The sequence below is a fragment of the Daucus carota genome, chromosome 6 (assembly GCF_001625215.2).
Source record: "Daucus carota subsp. sativus chromosome 6, DH1 v3.0, whole genome shotgun sequence".
Lineage (NCBI taxonomy): Eukaryota > Viridiplantae > Streptophyta > Magnoliopsida > Apiales > Apiaceae > Daucus > Daucus carota.
In genome coordinates this window covers 17246015-17266029 of record NC_030386.2, presented here as the reverse complement: position 1 = coordinate 17266029, position 20015 = coordinate 17246015, and the positions used below count along the sequence as shown (strand labels likewise).

The following is a 20015-nucleotide window of genomic DNA, read 5'->3' as shown; positions in this document are numbered from 1 at the left end:
CCATTTGGTGGCCAACAATGCTAAATATAAAGCGCACGCGGATTTGAAACGTCGTGCTGTTGAGTTTGAAGTCGGTGATTTTGTCTGGGCCATTCTCACCAAAGAGCGTTTTCCAGCCCATGAATATAGCAAATTGGCTGCTAAGAAGATTGGTCCCGTGGAGATTGTAGAGAAAATTAATTCGAATGCTTATCGTTTGCAGTTGCCCAGCCATGTTCGTACTTCCGATGTCTTTAATGTGCGGCATCTTGTTCCTTTTACGGGTGATTCTTCTTCTGATGACGATGCTGCAGCTCAAGATTCGAGGTCGTCTCTTCTCTGCCCTGGGGGGAATGATGCAGTGCAATTGGAGGTTAATTATATGCAAAAGTTAGATCAAATGAAGAAGTGGCGGAAATAAGACAGGAACAATGCTCTAAACAGTGTTCAGAGTTGTTTGGGAGGGTTAAAATAGTACTTTGCATGCTTTGGGTTGTTTTTGTAATGTTTTAAAATTTTAGGACGTCGTTTCATAAATTATTATCCTTCTGGAAATTAGGGTTTGGGTATTTAAAGACTCTTTTGATGTTTTGTGATCAGTTTTTTTGGGATATAATAAAAGAAATCGAGGTTTCCTCAAAGCTGTCAATTTTCGGTATTCATTAGAATCAACGAATCTTGATAACAGTTGGCCTGTTTGTCCACGTACGCTGCATCAAAAATATAATTAATAAACAAAATAAATTTGTGTTGAAAGACGAGAGACATGTAATTTGAAACAAATTTTCTTTTAAGATAGATATGTATAAATGAGACGGAGGAAGTATCATGTATCTCTAATTTCACCTGATTTGTGTTAATTGATGACTGCGAGGTTTGGGTCTTCAAAATTTCCAAACCTCTCGATCCATCGGTCTCGGTCATGTTTTTTACTTTTTTTTATCAAAAATAAAATTTTATAATACATATTTCTTGTTTAACTATACTTTGTCGAGTGAGGAGCATCTTAGAGTATCTCGAATGGAGATTGTCAAAAAAATTATCAAATTTTATGTGACACGACAACTTGATTACCAACCTATTGAAATTGTATGGTTGTTAAGAGATTGTCCATCAAAATTGCTAAAACTTGACCAATTCCTAAAATGATTAAAATATTTATATAAGTGCAAAAAATATATATTATTAATATTGCTTTTAATTCATTAGCCATCTATCATTTCATTGAAGGGATCACATAGATAATTTTTGCAAATTTTTTTTAACAAATTTATTTAATCGAAAAGATGGTACTCGACTCCTTATTAGCTCTCACCATTTCTCTTAATCAAACACACAAGCGCATGTATGTATATATTTGGGATTATAAACAACTAAGATATACTCAGAAATCCCTTTTCTTCGATCGTTGGTAATCCTTTCCAACCATCCCGGCGTAGACAATATTAACTTTGTGTTTAGTACCATGTTTTAGACAGCTCGATAAAGCTAGTACAAACATATATGTAAGTTTATGTAAAAAATTTCAGGGCTCAAATATGAATTTTCTAAAAAACTATTTTGCTATTTAATACATATTATATTTGTGGTAACTTATTCTTCAACATCTTTCGATCCCTTTTCTCCGATTGACGCTACTCCTCTCTGATTCTTAAATTTTCTTGCTGCACAATTTTTACTCATCAAGTTTTAGATATTTTGTTAAACATAATACAAACAAGCAAGTTTGTGTGAAAAGATTACACAGTTCTAAGTAGGAATTTTCAAGTAATTATTTTGTCTAGCATCTTCAAATTTTTTTGGATCTCTTTTTTCATTCTCGGACTAAAATTATTACGATGAGTTTTATTTCTTCTACGAGAATTTCGATTTAGCATCTTTCTCCTAATATTTATATCTCTTTGATTTAGTTTTTAGATTTTTTTACAATATAGTCTTTGTGTTTTTCAAATGATCACTCTTCATTAATTGAACATTTGGATATTAGATGTGATTACCGCGCGCAAAATGATAGTAGAGACTAAATTTTCATAATTTATTAAGAGTTTGAGTTTCTGATTTATTTTAGAAAATTGTTATTGACTAATTTCGAACATAATTCTATTTCAGTTTTTTAAGTTGCTATAAGTATTTAACTATTCGGTTAAATAATATGCATAAATTTTACTAATTCTAATAATAGAAATTTTTATCTATAATTCTAATTTTGACATTTTTTTTTGAAGATATCTAATTTTGATGTTATTTATATTTGTTGAGTTTCTCTAGACATGTAATAAAATATCACATCACGTGTTATCATATACTAATATTAATATATTTCAATAACAACAATATGAAATAATAAAAATTATAATGCTATATGTAAGATATATCCAATCTTTATAGAGTTCAATCATGGTACACATTCTCTTACCTATTCAACGAATTTTTAGATGATCAATATTTTATATTATTTTAATCAAGTAATTTAATCAACATTATTAGGAATGCTCTTAAGTTTCGGAGTTATCTCTGCGTGATTTTCTATCAAATGATGAATATTTTTTATTGTAAAAACGTTATTTTTCTCTTTTTTGTTTTTGAAATTATATTTCAATGAAAATAAATATTAAACAAACATTATTTATCTAATAACAAAATTATATGCATACATAGTACATCGAACTTGGCACCGTGTATTTTCCGCTTCTGAGTGTGTATATATCACTCCAAAAAGTTTAAGGAATACCTTCAGACTTACGAAAATATTGTGCACGAATGTAGGTCACCGTGATTTTTAGGTCCCATCAGTAACTGCATGTTGATCAAGGAATACCTCTCGACTTGCGGGAACATTGTGCAGGAATGTAGGTCACCGTAATTCTAGGTCTTATTTGTAACTGCATTTTGACTAAGGAATACCTCTCAACTTACGGAAACATTGTGCGGGAATGTAAGTTATCGTAATTCTGGGTCCCATCTGTAACTGCATTTTGATCAACCGTGCACATTCAAATACAAGCGCTGATTCAAAATATATTAATAAGATTTATACATATTAAAGGTGTTAGGTCCGGATAGAGTGTAATTTAAGCTAGAAGGGGGGGGTTGAATAGCTTAATCACCAATTTAAAAATTGATGTGGTGTAATAAAATTTATCCCCCTTTTGAATAGCTTTTATCGAGAGTATAGGCAGTTTATGTGTGCGGAAGCAATGTAAGAGTAATACGACACACGAGATTTTATCCTGGTTCGCGGTGGCTAACTCAACACTTGGAGTCCACTCACCCCTACTCCAGTCCCCGAGCTCCTCCCCGGACTCGAGATTTTCTCTACTATAAAGAAACTCCTTTACAATAGGCGGAGAAGCCTTTACAAATATATATCTTGGAGCGTAACTTCCCGTTACCTCCTCACTATAAATGTAAACTGACAAGACTCGTCTTGGAGCGTAACTCCCCGTTACCTCCTCAAAGTCGTTGTACTCCGGGTGTAGTCTTTGAACTTCTAAACTTTTGCGGGTCTTGGATCTTAGGTCTTAGGTCTTGGGTCTTTCCTCTTCCTCACGGTGCAAAGACGACTAACTCCCCGTTAGCTCGTCTAGGACTTGGGTCTTAGAATGAAGATCACCTCACTTCACTTCACCTCACTGCAAAACTTAGAAAACAATATCTACGACAAATAATCCTGTTTTTTAAAAGGGTTTTGGACTAGACACAACTAGGCCGATAGTGAGTATATATATATGTTGATGATATATATATATATATATATATATATATATATATATATATATATATATATATATATATATATATATATAACGGTTTTTCTAGTGTGTGCCCATAGGCACATGCTAAGCACCAAATTCTATAAATTTGGTGGATTTTGATTGGCTACTACTCCTTTAAAATGGTGGACCCCCCTGCAAATTCACCAACCACACCAATAAAAATCCACCAAAATTATAGAATTTGGTGCTTAGCATGTGCCCATGGGCACACACTAGACAAACCCTATATTTAAAGTATACTTTCGTAAGGATATAGAAAAATATAAGTATACTTCTTAACTTACTCCAATACTAAAGATGAGTATTTGGTTGGAGTAAATAAAACCTTATAAGCGTGCTTCGCTTTAGACTTTTTCAAGTATTCTCGTAATATTACAAATTACGAATACTTGTTAATTTAAACTCCCCGTTAGATAATGCTTTATAAAGATCTTCGGAGTTTAAATTGTCGTCTATGGCTCAAAGGCTTACGACTTGGTTACTCGTCCTTTTTGACAAGTATAATTTATTACTTCGTTTGTATGTCTAATATCGAAGTAATAAAATCAAGAAAGCTTTTTGGTTAGCTCTTTAGCTATTAACTTTTCTTGAGACAACTCTTCTCTTGATGTAGTCTTTTAGACTAGATGAAGCAAGTTTAAAATGAAGAGAGAGAAAGTCTATAAACACAATAAAAACGAAAATATAAAATAAAGTGCGTTTGTGTTTATATATAAATATATATATTTGAGTTTGAATATTTTGAATGATATAATCTTTGTTCGTGTGTAATATAACTCAAATATAACGAAACTTAGTTCGTGTGAATATACAACGAATCTTTAGTTCGTGTATATATATTTATATTTCGAATAACACGACTTTGTTAGTTCGTGTTTGAATTTAATTCGAAATAAGAAATCTCTTTTATAAGAGATATAAGATGAAGAGCTTTAAGATGAATAGATCGAGAATAATAACTAGCTCTTGTATATATAATGGTCGGTTAAGACTCGGATCGAAGCTAAAATAATAACCACTTACAAAAACGATCGGAAAGTTCGTCGGAAAAATTCGCCGGAGGTTCGGCCGGATTTTGGCTTAGTGGCGGAACTTGGGCAGCCCTACGGGAGGCCTAAAGTAGTAGTGGTTGAGCTAGTTGGGTTGGGAGAGAGCTTGGTTGGTTGAACTAAGCTTATATAACTAAAACCTTGTATATATAAATATATATGTATAAGAATGGAGGTTTTAGAGAAGAAGTATTTGTAGAGAGTGTTTGTAGAGATGAAAGAGAGAATACTTCTAAAATTCCCAGCAACTAATTAGCTCTTTAGCTTGTGTAGAAAATGAATGGGGATGGGGTGGTATTTATAGGGAAAATTTGGGGTAGTGGGTAGTGGAAGGTGATGTAAGGGATGATGTAAATGGGTATATGATGTACGGGATGACTACATTGTTCTTGTCCACTAGCCTAGCAACTTGACAACCAACATGTGACTTCTTATCTCAGCACTTATTGCTTGGAAGAGGATAAGGCACACACCCCAATGCAACCCAATTAACTATTAATTAACGATAAAACTAGCTTATTTCTAAACATCTCCAATAAATCCAACAAAAAATATGAAAATTTTCTAAATATTGAAAAATGGAAATCTGTGAAGTTTGGTAATTTTTGGTCAAAGTCTCCTAGGTCAAACGCTCAGTCAAAGCTTCTCGGGTCAACCGTTCGGAAACACACCCCGACAAACATTCTCCAAAAATCACGAAACTTTTACCTAACATACATCACATCATAAAAATGACATCCCCAAAGTTTCAAGTCATTCTAGCAAGTGGAAGTATTTTATCCGGAATTAAAACGATAAAAACCGCTTTTCGGGTATGAATAAAATACGTAAATCCTTTTGACGATTTGTAAAACGTTTTTGGCTAGAATTTTGACTTGGATAAATACTAAAAATATATTTCCTTGAGAATAAAATAGTTTGGGATTTATGGAAATATTTTGAGCATTTAAATTAATTTCCTTCGATAAATAAGGAAATATGCGTAAACCGAGAAAATTAGTATTTGGTCAAAACGAGTAGACCCTTGACTAATTTTTGATACCAAAATACTTAGAATAATATGATTCATGATAAATCATGGTTTTAACAATTTTAAAATGCATTCTAAGTATTAAAATATTTTTCTCCGAAAGATGAATAATTTGAGAGACCTTGGAGAAAATATTTAACGAACCAAGAAAAATGGATATTAATATTTGACCATCCAAATATTAATGTTTTGATAGAGTAAATTTTTCTTTTGGATAGAAAACAATATTTGGAATGAAAGGTTTATTTTTGGATAATTAAAGATAATTTATCCCGTAAAATAAGAATTGGTAAATCAGGGAATAAATTACTTTAATTAAGAGATTTAAAAAAATAATGTTACATGAGTGTTCTAAAGAATATCAAATCTTGATAATCCTTTTTCGATCTTCATGCGAGTTTAATTTTGCAATATGAAGATAGGGAAATATCGTAGAGTGGCGATATCCCTCAGCATGAATATTGCGTGAAAATATATTTCTTAAAAATAGGTATTTTGATACGAAGAAATATAAAATGATTTTTCAAATAACTTGCTACAAATAACTTTTCCACTTAAGGATAATCATGCAAATTAATGTCCTATTGGGAGGATTACTAGGTGATTTAAATTTTACGTTTATTTATAAATACCAAAATAAATTAATATCGAAGATATCCTTTCAAAAAGATATAAAAATGTATACCAAAAAGTTAAATGACTCGTATTTCAAAACTCAATGAATTAATATGTGTTAGTGTATGCGGATTGGGTGGGGTGGGGTGGGGTGGGGTGGGGTGGGGATATTTTAGTAAGTCAACCCAATTAAATTCAAGATTGTAAATCTTTAATTAAACTCATAAAAAATAATTTAAAATTCAACCCATAAAATTTATTCCGATTTGGATCAGATCGATCGGTTTAATAGATATCATAAAAAAAAATGGAACTCAGAAATAAATTGGCAAAACAAATATTGTAATCTCTGACGTTAAGAAAAATAAAAGATATCAGAAAATAGATAATACATAATTATCATTTATCAAATATATAACTGGATCTACATATAATTACTACTACAATACAATATACCAACAAAATCATATTAAAATTACACGAAGCCAAATTTTTAATAATTTTCAATTAAGAGATGTTGCGATAAGTTTCATCTGTGATGCTCTTAATTTGAGCACCAGAACAGAACGATACTAGACACACGTATATAACAAAAATATGATATAAATTAATATGATACGTAAAAGTAGCTAGTTGAACTTAACCCTATAATTATATAATAAAATGAATTATCATCAAACAAATTTTTTCTAAAATTATATTAAAATCGTGATAATAGGTATCCCACAAAAATATAAATTTAAATAATCATGTGTATTGCAAGTCTAAAACTAGTTGGTATAATTTAAAGAAAATGAAATGTACAGAGGCATGATCTTTGCCTGCATAATAGGTGAGTAAATAAAGTTTTAGTTATCACACTTTTATCGGCCAGCACATTTCAGTTGTAAGATATTATCTATAAATCTTGTTAACATTAGGTCTGCCACGCGATAAACATTGTTAGATGTTGTGAGGGAGTAGGTTACTCTCACTATTCACTGCCATTTCATCTGCATAAATATTTCTTTAGCCTTTCATTTTCACCTTTTCTTCTTCACATTCAAGGCGCATGCAGTATAAATAATCTCACAGACTTGTGTCTGTGCATAGTCTTGAGTCTTGGTTTTTATTATCTCATAATCAGGCAATGCTTGGAGTACGATGAACATGCTTCGAGTTTTGGTGATTTTGTGTAATATTATCAGTCTCATCAGGGTTGGTGCTGAAAGTCCGTATAGATTTTTTCATTGGCATGTGACTTATGGTGATATCTTCCCCTTGGGTGTTAAGCAGAGGGTAAGCACTTGAATCTATTTCTTGCAGAAATCATGGTGGAACTAGGATTTTTTATAAGTCAGAACTAAGATGTTTTGTGATTGAATTTTGATATTTTGACCGATTTTCGGGAGAAGGGCTTAATCTAAATCGGGGTATTTTTAGAACACTGCTGTTACATTTTTTTTCAGTTTTTTGGAGGTTAGTCATTAGATTGCTCTGCTGGTGAGGTAGATGAAATGTACTTGTGTATTTTTGTTACTTATATCACCTTATTGTGTATTTTTACCGATTTTCGGGAGAAGTGCTTAATCTTACCTAGGATTGAATCGGATATTTTTAGAACACTGTTGTTACATTTATTAATAGTTTTGTGGAGGTTAGTCATTAATTAGATTGCTCCGCCTAGTCCCCCTCTCTGCATATAGTAGGCGATTTAGATGAATGCAGTGACGGGGGAGGGGGTCCGGGGCCTGGCCCCTCCTAGATTTGTGTATTATTTTTTTTGCCTATATAGTATTAAAAAAATGATATAGACATAAAATTAGATACAAAATCCTAACTTGGCGACTCGTGTAACTATCTTTCTTTTAAGTCTCCATTCTCGACGGCTTAGTAAGTAAATGAATAAATTTTCAAGATCAAGGCAGAGATTAAGCTCCGTCATAAAAATCTAAAAGAAATGGACTTTTGTTGTTGATGTTGGTATATAATCTGATGTATAATATTTTTGATATTAACTAGTGTATATATGTCCCCCCTAAAAAATGTTCCTGCCTCCACTGAAAGAATGTACTTGTGTATTTTCGTTACTGCTATAACCTTATTGTATACTTCAAATCTTACATTGTACTAATGAGCTCTGTGTGCATCTGATTATGAATCATGATTATATTCATCGCGAAATGCAGGGAATTTTGATAAATGGTCAATTTCCAGGGCCTGAGCTATTCTGTGTTACCAACGACAATGTTGTTATCAATGTTTATAATCACCTGGACGAGCCATTTCTCCTCTCTTGGTCAGTCCTCCATGTGTGTGTCTGAAATGGATCATATTTAGTCATGTGTTTGTTAATTGTGTTCATTTCTCGACGCAGGAATGGGATTCAACAGAGAAGAAACTCATACGAAGACGGAGTGTATGGAACCACATGCCCTATTCCCCCTGGCAAGAACTTCACATACAGGATGCAATTAAAAGATCAAATCGGAAGCTTCTTTTATTTCCCTTCTCTCTACTTCCATAAAGCTGCTGGGGGCTACGGACCGATTCGGGTTCTCAGCAGGCCCAAAATTCCTGTTCCATTTCCACCACCAGATGGTGATTACACTGTTCTTATCGGAGATTGGTACGCAGCTGATCACAAGGTAATTATCATGATTTCTTCTATTAACTTATGGGCAACCGCCTAGTTCTATATAGGATTAAATATTGATTGACTGCGTCCAAAAACTCAAGTAGTTCATTGTAAATTTGAATCAAACTGATCATCAATTAACTTGATTTGATCATTACGTTAAAGTCGAAAATTGAAATGGCTCAAAATTGAAAAATGATAATATAGGAGGGTAAAGCTTCAATATGGTTACTAAAACTTGCTATTTGACACACGGAATCATGATAAAATCTGGTTTTGATTCTCCCTATTCTTGAGGTTACGAATAATCAAAGCCAGATTATATCATGATTTCATGAGCCAAATAGCAAGTTTTAGTAACCATATTGAAGCGCACAACGAGCTCAACCCTCCTCTGTTATCATTTTTCAATTTTGGATAATTCTAATCTTCAACTTTACGGAATGATCAAATCAAGTTAATTGATTATCGATTTCAGTCAAATTTGTAATGAGTGACCTACTTTTGTTTTTTGGACATAGTCAGTCACTTAGTTGATATTTAACCCGTTTTTGTTTTATAGGAGTATACTAGTCCAACGAAAATTGAGTTCTCTTAGTTTTATTGGTTCGTTGATTATTACAGAGCTTAAAATCAGTTCTAGACCACGGTAGGATGCTGCATTGCCCTGACGCAATATTAATCAATGGCCACAAAACTGCTTCGTCTTTCACTGTTGAACAAGGTGATACTAATTTATGTTGTCCACATCTTTGCAAGCTTAAGAACACGATATATTAACCTCTACGATATGATATTGCATTCTCAGGGAAAACCTACAGATTGAGGATATCGAATGTGGGGCTTCAAAATTCACTAAACTTCAAAATCGTGGGACACAAAATGAAGTTAGTTGAAGTCGAGGGGACTCACACAATTCAGAACACGTACTCATCGCTGGATGTTCATGTTGGTCAGTCTTTATCAGTGCTGGTTACTGCAGACCAGGCTCCTCAGGACTATTATATCATTGTTTCCAGTCTCTTCACCAATGATCTCCTCAGCTCCACAGCTATCCTTCACTACAACAATTCTCATAAGCGGGTTCCTGCAAGGCCTCCATCTGTCCGCAACAGGCGTGTCCTGTGGTCACTCTACCAAGCGCATAGCATCAGGTACACTTGTACCTAGAAGGGTCTTTTTTCTTGGTTCAGGATTGTCAGATTGCGCGTTTTTCATTGAATTGTCTTATTGTTTTGTAATGTTTGCAGGACTAACCTTACGGCTAGTGGACCGAGACCAAATCCACAGGGATCATACCACTATGGCCAAATCCCTGTCAATAGAACTATCATGATTATCAACTCAGAGAATCATGTTAATGGGAAATTGAGATATGGTATAAACAATGTCTCCTTCGTTCCAGCAGACACGCCTCTAAAATTAGCAGACTACTTTAATATACAAGGTGTTTTTGGTATTGGAAGCATCCCAGATTACCAAGATGATCAGGCATTTCACCTTGGCACATCTGTGATGAGTGCTGACTACAGAGAGTTTGTGGAAATTGTGTTTGAAAATCATGATCCTGTGACCCAATCCTATCATCTTGATGGTTACTCTTTTTTCGTAGTTGGGTAAGAACACATGACCTTGTATCAGATGATGTAAATTTCAGTATCAGGACATAACAAACGCGCTATACTTGCAGCCTAGATAGAGGTCCGTGGACTCCGGCATTGAGAGACAAATACAATCTTGAAGATGCAATTCCCCGTTGCACAACACAGGTCAGTGATTGCATAAACAAAATTCCAAGAGGTTTTAACACGAATGAAACATGACATTCTTAATAAAATAGCACATTGTTGCAGGTATATCCTAATTCTTGGACTGCTGTATATGTAGCACTTGATAATGTTGGAATGTGGAACTTGAGAAGTGAGATCTGGGCAAGACAATACCTTGGCCAGCAATTTTATCTGCGAGTCTATACGCCAGTCATATCCCTCAGGAATGAATTATCTATTCCGGATAATGTGCTGCTTTGTGGCAGGGCAGCTGGTAGAGAAATCCCGCGTCCTCCAGGAATCTTACAAAGAGATGACAATGAAGATGAAGAGCAAACATGACGTGACTTTATGATTGACCCTTAAACAGACAAGGGCACGGTCATATATACTCATTCACAAGTTAAACAGATAATCAGCATTTTGTTTTTGGAGCTTCAAGTTAAACCCATTCATTTCTTTGTAGTTTTGGTAGACCTGTCAGATACTTGCTGGTATGTTCTTTTCATCGATTACAAGGAAGAACATTCATCAAAAAAGAAGGATTTGTTTTCCTCCCTTGACAGTATTTTACACGGTTCTCCTAGCATGTTATGATGAGAATGGATCACAAACCTATGAATGTATTGCTGCTGCTGCCATATATAATGGGAACTGTCATATATAATGGCCGTATCTGCGTATCATATCAACTGTCATATATAATAGCCGTATCAGATTTAACCCATATATACAGTCAAGTAGCATTACTTGCATGTTTCCTAATATACACAATTGTTGAGTACAACTATAAGATTTGAAAATTTTGGAATCGACCTTAATACACAGAGCTCTCTGTGAGAGATTTATTCTGTAACTTTACCTTTTGAACAAATGTAAGTGCTGGAATTTTCTTTGTTTTGTTTTTGGGAATGTATTACTCATCTCATCAATGAGCTATGGTCAAGTAGAAGTTGTTTCATCAAAGTGAGATGACTCTGTCTCACCATTCTGACTAATTCCATCAAAGAGCTCTTGTTTCTTAATCGGCATCTCTAACCACTGCTCAAGAATCAGATACTCTGGTTCCTCAAATAGTTGCAGAACCTGCTCAAGGAGAGCACTTCTTTTTAGAGAAACTTTAATACACAAACAAACGTAAAAGAGAAACTCTGATTTGGTAGTACGATGCAGAAAAATATATTATAAAAGCCTTTAGACGTGAATAAATTCGTCTTAACATAACCCTAAACAATTATATCATAGACTCTAATAGTTGTGCTTTACAAAGATGAACCATGGACCTTCCTTCTAGGTTTGGCCCATAGAATGAATAGAAATGCAGAAAAGTTAGTTAAATGTAGCTGGGAAAATGTTGAAGAATTACCGTCTTCATGGTTGGCCTACTGGAAGATAAATCCAAGAGGCATAGTCGAGCTACAGTCATCATCGTTGCCATCTCATCCTTGTCGTAATCTTCATCTAGGAAAGGATCAATTAGACATTCACTTAAGCTAGAATCAAGTAGAGATTTCGCCTGCAGAAAAAATCATATTCATGCTCAAAGAATTGATGTGCTGATTTCAACATCCTGCCTACTTCCCTTTTAGTATTGATTACGACTTATTTTGCCTTATCTTACCCATAAAACCAAGCTTTGATTTTGAGATGCCTGATTTGTCTGTATAGCTGCTTTCCCAGTGATTAGTTCCAGCAGAACAACCCCATACGAGTAAACATCAATCTTTTCATCAATTTTTCCATACATCATGTACTCTGGTGCCATGTATCCAAAGGTCCCAACTACATCAAATGGTCTTTCACGCGTAGATGTTTTCTGAGTCTGTTGATGTACTGTTGCAGCTCCAAAATCTGACAGCTACGGATTTACAACCAATTATAGGTGTCAATATTTAAAAAGAGAAACTTGCAGACCTGATAGTTCTAATATTTAGTCTATTGCATGTATCAAATTGACCCTTAGTAGGTTTCCTTTTATGAATTAACTTATAAGTTATCAATACACAAGAAATTTAGAAAATACTTTGCAACTTACTTGAGGTTGGCCATCGTCTGAGAGAAGAATGTTAGATGACTTCACATCCCTGTGTATAATTGGGGGAGAGAAAGAATGGAGGTAATCTAATGCATTCGCAACATGAATAGCAACCCTCAATCTGTCATTCCATTCAAGCTGTTTCAGCCTTTGCTTCAAGCTACAGTCCAGTAAATTGCAGACAACAGCTTTCATATCTTGACTATAACAATACCCAATAAGTTGAACTATATTTTCATGATTTAAACTACTTAGAATCTCTACTTCTCGGAAAAAGAAATCCTCAGAGGATTTTTTCATGGTCTTAAGAACTTTCACAGCAACAACTCTATCATTTTCAAGCTTAGCTCTGTATACCATACTGTGACCACCCTCTCCAATAAGATTTCCATGAGCAAAGTTATTTGTTGCATGTTTAAGTTGTTCCGAACTAAAGCGCCTGCCAGATCCTTTTATATCCAAAGTGGCTAATCTTTGAAATTGTTTCGGAGTCATCAATGGTTGTGTATCACCGTTCGCTGAAATTTCAGTTCTGATATTTGAGGGTGAGGCTGATGAAACTGGCATTGACACTGATTTTTTCACCAGATGTACTTTCCGTGCTGATTGATCGGAGATGTTGGAATTTGGAGTTGATAAAGAAGATCGAAGGACTTTATTTGTGGAAGAGGAGCCTTGCTGTGAAGTCCCTGTCATCTTTATAAGAATCTTCCCGGAACTATCCATTACTAAAAGGGTACAAGTAGGGGGCAGTGTTTTCAAGCATTTTGAAACCTTTGAATCCTCAGGCCTATGTCACAAATTCGAATAATGAGTTTGTAATAGAAGAGTCAAACTGAGAACTTGAAGAGAGAAAACAAAGTTAAGCATTACAGAAAGCTGCTGCATCCGAGGGCAAGAATTGTCGCAAAATTAGTCCGTACTTGATGACTCAGTGCAACCATGTAAGAGTTTCCGGTACAAACCTTTACCTGAAAATCCACCTGCAACGAGATAAGAAGTAATACCTTTTCTTGAGACAATAAATAACAATTCATCAATGACCAATAAGTAAACATAAGATTGATTCTGACCTGTTTGGCCTTGCAAACATCTTCATGAATATGAAACGTATTGGGATCAAATCCGCAGCCATCTAGTTCTTGCACATGAACAGCAAGAACAGTGTCGCCTGCGTTAGCCACCAAGTTGAGTAAACGCAGCAGAACTTCCCTGCTCCTGTGATCATCTTTTAAACCAACAACAATCGTTCTCTTTTTCACTGTCCTGGACCGTAGCAGGGAGAACATTCCTGCAGTACAGCTTTTTATGAAGTTCGAACTGTCAAAAACACCAGATGTATAGTTTCCAGTCAGCATAAATTCTCATCAGAGAAATGGAGAAATGTCCCTTTTGTACAATTTACTAGCTTTATTTGTTAGCCTACGATGCATCACATTAAAAAATGGTAGCTGATTATAGAATCCTGTCATAAAATGTCGCATTTTGTAGATGGATTTCAGCATTTAAGTAACGGTAGGTGGGGAATTGAACACTTACCTTCAGTTAGGCCATTTCCAAGATTAAATTCCTCATACTCCTTGTAGTTACAAAACAAAGAGCCTACATAAGATAAGAAAGAGACGGTTGATGAGCCCGGGAAGGAGGCTTATTTAGATCCTCGTAAAAGTTCCAGTGAATCGATATGAATGCTCTTCAAGTGGGACAAGAACTGTGAAACAGATGAATAGTCAGGAAAAAACATATAGTTGAGCTAGTCGCGCATGCAGAATCATGTGCAAGAACTCTAAAATGTGACACTATGAAGACTGCATTTACAGCAGCTGGAAATTTTTCGACAAGTTGGACATTAATTGGAGTATGATAGATAGGACATCAAAATCTGTCCGAAAGAGCATTCAAGACTTCTTGTGTTGGGCATTAATTGGAGTTCCAAGTCCCTTCCAGTTGTCTACAATAAGGTCCCTGTGGCCAAGGGGACAAATGTATTATCGCTTTCTTCCCAGGGATACATGCTGGAAACGCTCGATTTTTTCGTAATCGTAAGCAAGGAAGGAGAGAACTAAAGGGAAGATTTGGAGTCATCATCCACAGTCCCACACCATCGTTGCGTATTACAGATAGATGGATCTATCATTCCGATTCTGGGTGTTAAATTGTAGGTAATAATAAAGTAAGTTAGGTAAACATCAACAAACAGGCTCAACCACCTCCGTATGGTCCGTCATCAATTGATATGTCCTTATTTCAGGAATCACATCAATTTATGATCCCAACCACAGAGGAGCTCAACCTAAAGCCCTTGGTCCATGATTACCAACAATCAGGCGGTTCCTTGATGATAAGCAATAGCTAGTTAGCCTGGTATCATCATATTATCACAGCCATACAGTCTCGTTTGCTTTAAAAACTCTGTTGAAGATAAGATTCGAACAGAATCGACCAAAAGAATAATGCGTCAAGAGTGACACATGATCAAGGAAATGAACCAACATGAACAAAGACAGGAGGATGAAGCTCGGGCCATGAACAGAACAAATGGACTGCCAATAATCTTCTGATTTCTCATCATACCAAATATAGGTATGTCAACAGAGAAGCAATTGTTAAAACTTTCCATAATCCCATGGAGCTAAAATAGCAGGTTGTTTATCATATTAGTTAAACCTTTAGAGATACAAAAGAGAACAAGATTGCAGGCCCTGACTGGGCATACAAACAAATGTGACATTAGGATACACATGAAGCTACTGCTTTACAACTAGATCTGATAATTCCTCCATCTCCAAAGCATCCAATCATGCCTTCTCAGCAACCTGTACAAAACATTGATATAAGGACATCAGACCCATAGTAACAAGACATATTGTAATAGACTAAGCATACATTCAGGCTTGCAAAAGGGAACAGGAATATTAAATAGAAAGTCATTACTCTATAGATATAACCGTGTTTAATTTTATTCTATATGGTAAATATCTTATTGTAAATAATCATCCATTCCTTAAAATGCTGCTTTGTGCTATCAAGATGAGGTCCAACTTTAACAACAGTATATGGGGTATGCCCCAAATTTAGTTAATCATCACTTAAGCTGCGAATAGAATATCTAATTACCGAAACCTAAATTATTACCATGAATTCTCCAGTCCTAGTTCCAGTTCCCTAAACAATCAACTGGTCTGTAGACAACTTCCGATTAATGATAAAATTATAATACAACTTTACCAAGAACAGAAAAACTAACGTGTAAGCCGGTCAATAAAAATATAAATGACTTGACTGTGCATTCCAGATAAAGCAACAGGTTATTCAAGATAGATAGTTCTCTTTACAAGAAAACGACACTTTGTCCTATGGCAAGGAGCCAAAGACACACAGTTATTAATACAAATTATAGATCCATAACATTCACTGTACACATTTGGTGTCTTTTATAAACAGTCATACCCGCTATGAAATGAATTTTTTTGGTCATAAAGCCAAGGAATTCGATTAGTCCAGTATTCTAAAACCCGGTTGGAACACACTGACACAATGAGCTAATGGTGGGGATGACCGTGTATATATAATACATTAACAACTCAATACATGATCAGATATTGACCATACATAATCAGCAAAATTTCTAGGGAGTTCCACAACATCTCGAACACTTACATTGATATTTTTATACTCATATTTTGCACAAAGCTGCTTATACAAAAGTTAAAAACTAAAATTCATCGAGTTTAGCTAGACTCGGTAAGAAAAAACTCAAAAGTTGAACTTGGTAAAACTCAGCTCAGTTCGTTTGCCACCCAAATAAGACCAATGTAAAACAATCAGATCAAAATATAACCCTGAATTCTATTATAAAAATACAATTAAATTTTGAGAGCTGTGTGCTTTTTGATAATCAAATCTTAAACAGTCTGTTGCATGGTCTACAGTAATTTTTATCAAGTCAATGTCAACATAACATGGGAACTGTGTAAGAAATTCTGAGAACCGATTGCGAACATATCTTTGTTCAGTGAATTAGTATTTTATTCAAAATTATGCACTCGACATTGTTTAAAGAAAAGATCTTCACATGACACTCATTAAATGGAAATAATTGCAGCGTCTTTTTATAGGTTCTTTACTATCACAGCACTTGGATGGCAGAATTCAAATAATTGCTAGTATCATCTTGAAGTAATTACATTCGTAAACAAGACACAACATTACAACCACGTGCAAACATAGATAAAAACCCAAATCTGGTAATAACCTATTAATATAACTATTAATATATTAATATAATAGAGACAACTGTCGAGTATAAGTTCTAGATCACCTTGTTAAGAGGATTGTCGGGAGATTTCTTCCACAGCTTCCATATCATGTCTTTGTACTGAGTGTGAGTAAGCCCTGGTTTCTCTGCTTTCACCTTTGGAAGCTCAGCTTCTTCAAATGCCTGCATACATATATACCAAAAATTATGTAGGAAAAACTTTTCAATTTAACAGCATATTCGCTTCCACAGAAACTAGAATCCCTGACTCTACAATTCAAATTAAAACGAAAATACAAATTTTTTAGATTCTTTCGGCGAATCCACCTAATTAGCTTAGCCTAGTCATTATACGTGAGCTTGACTATAATTTAGTAAATGCCAACTACATTTAAAGAATATATATACGTCAAACAATAGAAATTCATCAAAACTCAATTTCTTACATCTCAAGCCCACAACTAGATGCATACATGACCCAACAACCCACCACAGGTCAGCCCAAAGGGCCTAGATACTCTTTAGCTAATCGATGTTGGATGTTACAATATCAATAAACAAACAATAAAAACAAGTAAATAGCGTTCCAACTTCCAACGAATTTAACAACCTTTTTATCCTAATAAGCCATAACTCGACAAATTCAGTATACGAATCAAACAATAAGCAATTCAATTTCATTTAATCCAATTCAACAAAACGACACAATCAACAGAATCATGAAATTCAACCTTAAAAGCAGCCTTGAGCCTCTTCTCGGGATGCTTATCAACAGGCAAACTCTCCACCACACTCATCTTCGCAATAGCATCCTCCACCGACCTCGCCTCAATTACCGACTCATCTCGATTCGTATTCGCCACAAGTACAACACTCTCATACTCCTCCTCAGCCGCAGTCCTACTACTCCTCCTCTTATCCTCCTCAGCCTTCTTCTTCATCTCCGCTTGCTCCTCCTCTCTCCGCTTCCTCAGCTCCGCCTCGGTGACTTTCGGGACCGGTATTGAAACTCGATTCGCCTTCTTATCCGTCTTCTTCACCGCCTTCTCCAGCTCCTTCTCCTCTATCTCCGCCAATCGCTTCGCCTCGGCTTTCCGAGCCGCGGCTTCGGCGCGCTTCTCCGCTTCCTCTTCGCGCTTCTTCGCGGCGCGTGATTTCGCGCCCTCGGCTTCCCGCCAGTACTGTTCTTCTTTCTCGCGAGCTTCGCGATCTTTTCGCTCGCTCTCGGTGGCGCTTTTGCGAGACCGAGCCGCCTCGGCTTTGCTGTTCACTCCCATTTTCTTCGGCGGCATCTCCGATCGTCCGCGGTGAGTGCCTGAATTCGTGAATTGCGATGATTTTGATCGGAGATATACGTACACAAGATTGTATCTATAGCTCTTCAATGGAGTAGTCTGTTTTGTTTACTGAGATGTGTAAGACTTAAAAATGTTGCGTGCACTTAGTTGTGGGCCTGGAATTGGGCTTATTTCGGCCCAAGGGATATAATTAAGTACAATGATCTCGTTACTATATTAGCTAGCTACTCGTATCACCTAATGGGCTTCCCAAAAATGATGGTCTTTTAAAAAAAAATTGTTGCTATACCCTGTACAGCCAAACGGGCTGAGCTTATAACTTATGACTCAACGTGACTTATCTTATGACTCAACGTGACTTATCTGATAAGTTGAGAGTTTAATGTGTCTGTTTAGATAATTTTAACTTATTAACAACTTATGGGTTATTAAATATATAATAATAAAAATAAAAGTGTTTTATGAATAACTTATGACTTATGGATGATTATTTTCAAAAAAAGGTAAGTTGTTCAAAAAAGTACCTCAAACTAACTTCTGACTCTAAATCAGCTTCTAGCTTATTTCTGACTTTAAACCGGCTTCTAACTTATTACATAAACATGCATTTTGCAGCTTAAAGTTGGAAACAACTTTAAGCCCCAGCTTAAAGCCGCCCCCAAACAGGCTCGTATTCTACCAGATTCTTTTAAAAAAATAAAATCACTTGCACAAAAAATAGGCAGCTTGTATCTCTAATTGTGATCTAGGAGTCTGAGAGTCCACGCGGTATAAGAATTTGTTTTTTTTTTTTGTTTTACAGTTTAGCACTCGCTTATTCTAAAACTTATTATAATATTATTTAAGCAGCATAACCGCTAGACTTTAGCCTGAGCAGTATTTGGAAAATCATTGGAAAATGGAGTTGATAATCCTGATAAATCAAAAGTATGGGTGTGCATTCAGTTCGGTTAACCGAAAACCATACCGAATAATCGAAATTATTTCAGTTTAGTTAACCGAACTAAATATTTCGGTTCGGTTTTCGATAGTCAATTATTTAAAATTCGGTATTTCCGTTTTTAAACCTCGGTTAACCGAACGCTTAACCGATATATTTATTAAAAAATTAATGATTTAATTAAATATAGACTTATTGTTTTTATTTTTATTTTGACAAAATAAGGATTTGCATTAATTCGAGGAAGCATCATACACAAGGTTCTCCAACACTATCTGTGAAGGAGATGAAAAATCATGAAAACAATCAACCATACAAGGTACCCTTGCTAACAAGTGGGGTACTATGTTGGCTTGTTTTCTTACATAAGAAACACTTAAATCTGGACGTTCTTTCAGTAAATTTCGGCATTCTTGGATCATGATTACCACCTCTAAGTAGTTTGTGCTGCTGCCGTAAATTTCGGCATTCTTGGATCATGATTACCACCTCTAAGTAGTTTGTGCTGCTGTTGCTTAAGGCAGTACTATAAACATTCAATTCACTAGCCCATCTTAGAGTTGTCAACATTCCTCTAACTTCTCTTTCAAAAGCTGTCACTTCTCCTCTTTGTCATACCGCAACTGAAATCTAGTAGTCCCGTAATGAC

The 20015-nt window shown here is 35.2% G+C and overlaps 3 protein-coding genes across 7 annotated transcripts; 1 reads left to right on the top strand and 2 right to left on the bottom strand.

The window, feature by feature from the left end:
* The first annotated feature begins 7408 nt into the window (after positions 1-7408).
* Positions 7409-11737, top strand: LOC108227806 (L-ascorbate oxidase homolog). Its single transcript, XM_017403158.2, has 8 exons — positions 7409-7727; positions 8618-8727; positions 8806-9076; positions 9691-9790; positions 9875-10220; positions 10317-10682; positions 10757-10835; positions 10920-11737. The coding sequence occupies exons 1-8, from the start codon at positions 7593-7595 to the stop codon at positions 11175-11177; spliced, it is 1665 nt and encodes a 554-aa protein (XP_017258647.1). The 5' UTR covers positions 7409-7592; the 3' UTR covers positions 11178-11737.
* LOC108227805 (probable serine/threonine-protein kinase PBL21) lies at positions 11394-15260 on the bottom strand. 5 transcript variants are annotated; one of them, XR_010284630.1, is made up of 7 exons: positions 13944-14381; positions 13744-13877; positions 12871-13660; positions 12457-12693; positions 12202-12351; positions 11698-11921; positions 11394-11527 (listed from the first exon to the last, which is right to left on the bottom strand). XR_010284630.1 is itself a non-coding variant. In XM_017403157.2 (7 exons), exons 2-7 carry the CDS (start codon positions 14157-14159, stop codon positions 11778-11780), a joined length of 1671 nt encoding a protein of 556 aa, XP_017258646.1. In that variant the 5' UTR covers positions 14160-14190; positions 14410-15260; the 3' UTR covers positions 11709-11777. The 5 variants fall into 5 exon arrangements, 4 of the variants coding, with proteins under 4 accessions (XP_017258646.1, XP_063935895.1, XP_017258645.1 ...); XM_017403157.2 differs by lacking the exon at positions 11394-11527 and adding an exon at positions 14410-15260 and having other exon boundaries at positions 11709-11921; positions 13944-14190; XM_064079825.1 differs by lacking the exon at positions 11394-11527 and adding an exon at positions 14410-15260 and having other exon boundaries at positions 11709-11921; positions 13944-14161.
* Positions 15261-15396: 136 nt separating this feature from the next.
* LOC108227807 (uncharacterized) lies at positions 15397-18540 on the bottom strand. The gene is made up of 3 exons (XM_017403159.2): positions 17860-18540; positions 17192-17311; positions 15397-15686 (listed from the first exon to the last, which is right to left on the bottom strand). The coding sequence occupies exons 1-3, from the start codon at positions 18418-18420 to the stop codon at positions 15669-15671; spliced, it is 699 nt and encodes a 232-aa protein (XP_017258648.1). The 5' UTR covers positions 18421-18540; the 3' UTR covers positions 15397-15668.
* Positions 18541-20015: the final 1475 nt, after the last annotated feature.

Coding starts and splice junctions, on each gene's coding strand:
- LOC108227807 (XM_017403159.2), bottom strand. CDS start 18,420: ATGCCGCCGAAGAAAATGGGAGTGAACAGCAAAGCCGAGGCGGCTCGG. Junction 17,312..17,859: donor GGCTCAAGGCTGCTTTTAAG/GTTGAATTTCAT, acceptor ATATGTATGCAG/GCATTTGAAGAAGCTGAGCT.
- LOC108227806 (XM_017403158.2), top strand. CDS start 7,593: ATGAACATGCTTCGAGTTTTGGTGATTTTGTGTAATATTATCAGTCTC. Junction 8,728..8,805: donor GAGCCATTTCTCCTCTCTTG/GTCAGTCCTCCA, acceptor TTCTCGACGCAG/GAATGGGATTCAACAGAGAA. Junction 10,221..10,316: donor TACCAAGCGCATAGCATCAG/GTACACTTGTAC, acceptor TAATGTTTGCAG/GACTAACCTTACGGCTAGTG.
- LOC108227805 (XM_017403155.2), bottom strand. CDS start 14,228: ATGCTGACTGGAAACTATACATCTGGTGTTTTTGACAGTTCGAACTTC. Junction 13,661..13,743: donor CTCGGATGCAGCAGCTTTCT/GTAATGCTTAAC, acceptor TTTGTGACATAG/GCCTGAGGATTCAAAGGTTT. Junction 12,352..12,456: donor ATCAAAGCTTGGTTTTATGG/GTAAGATAAGGC, acceptor TTTTTTCTGCAG/GCGAAATCTCTACTTGATTC.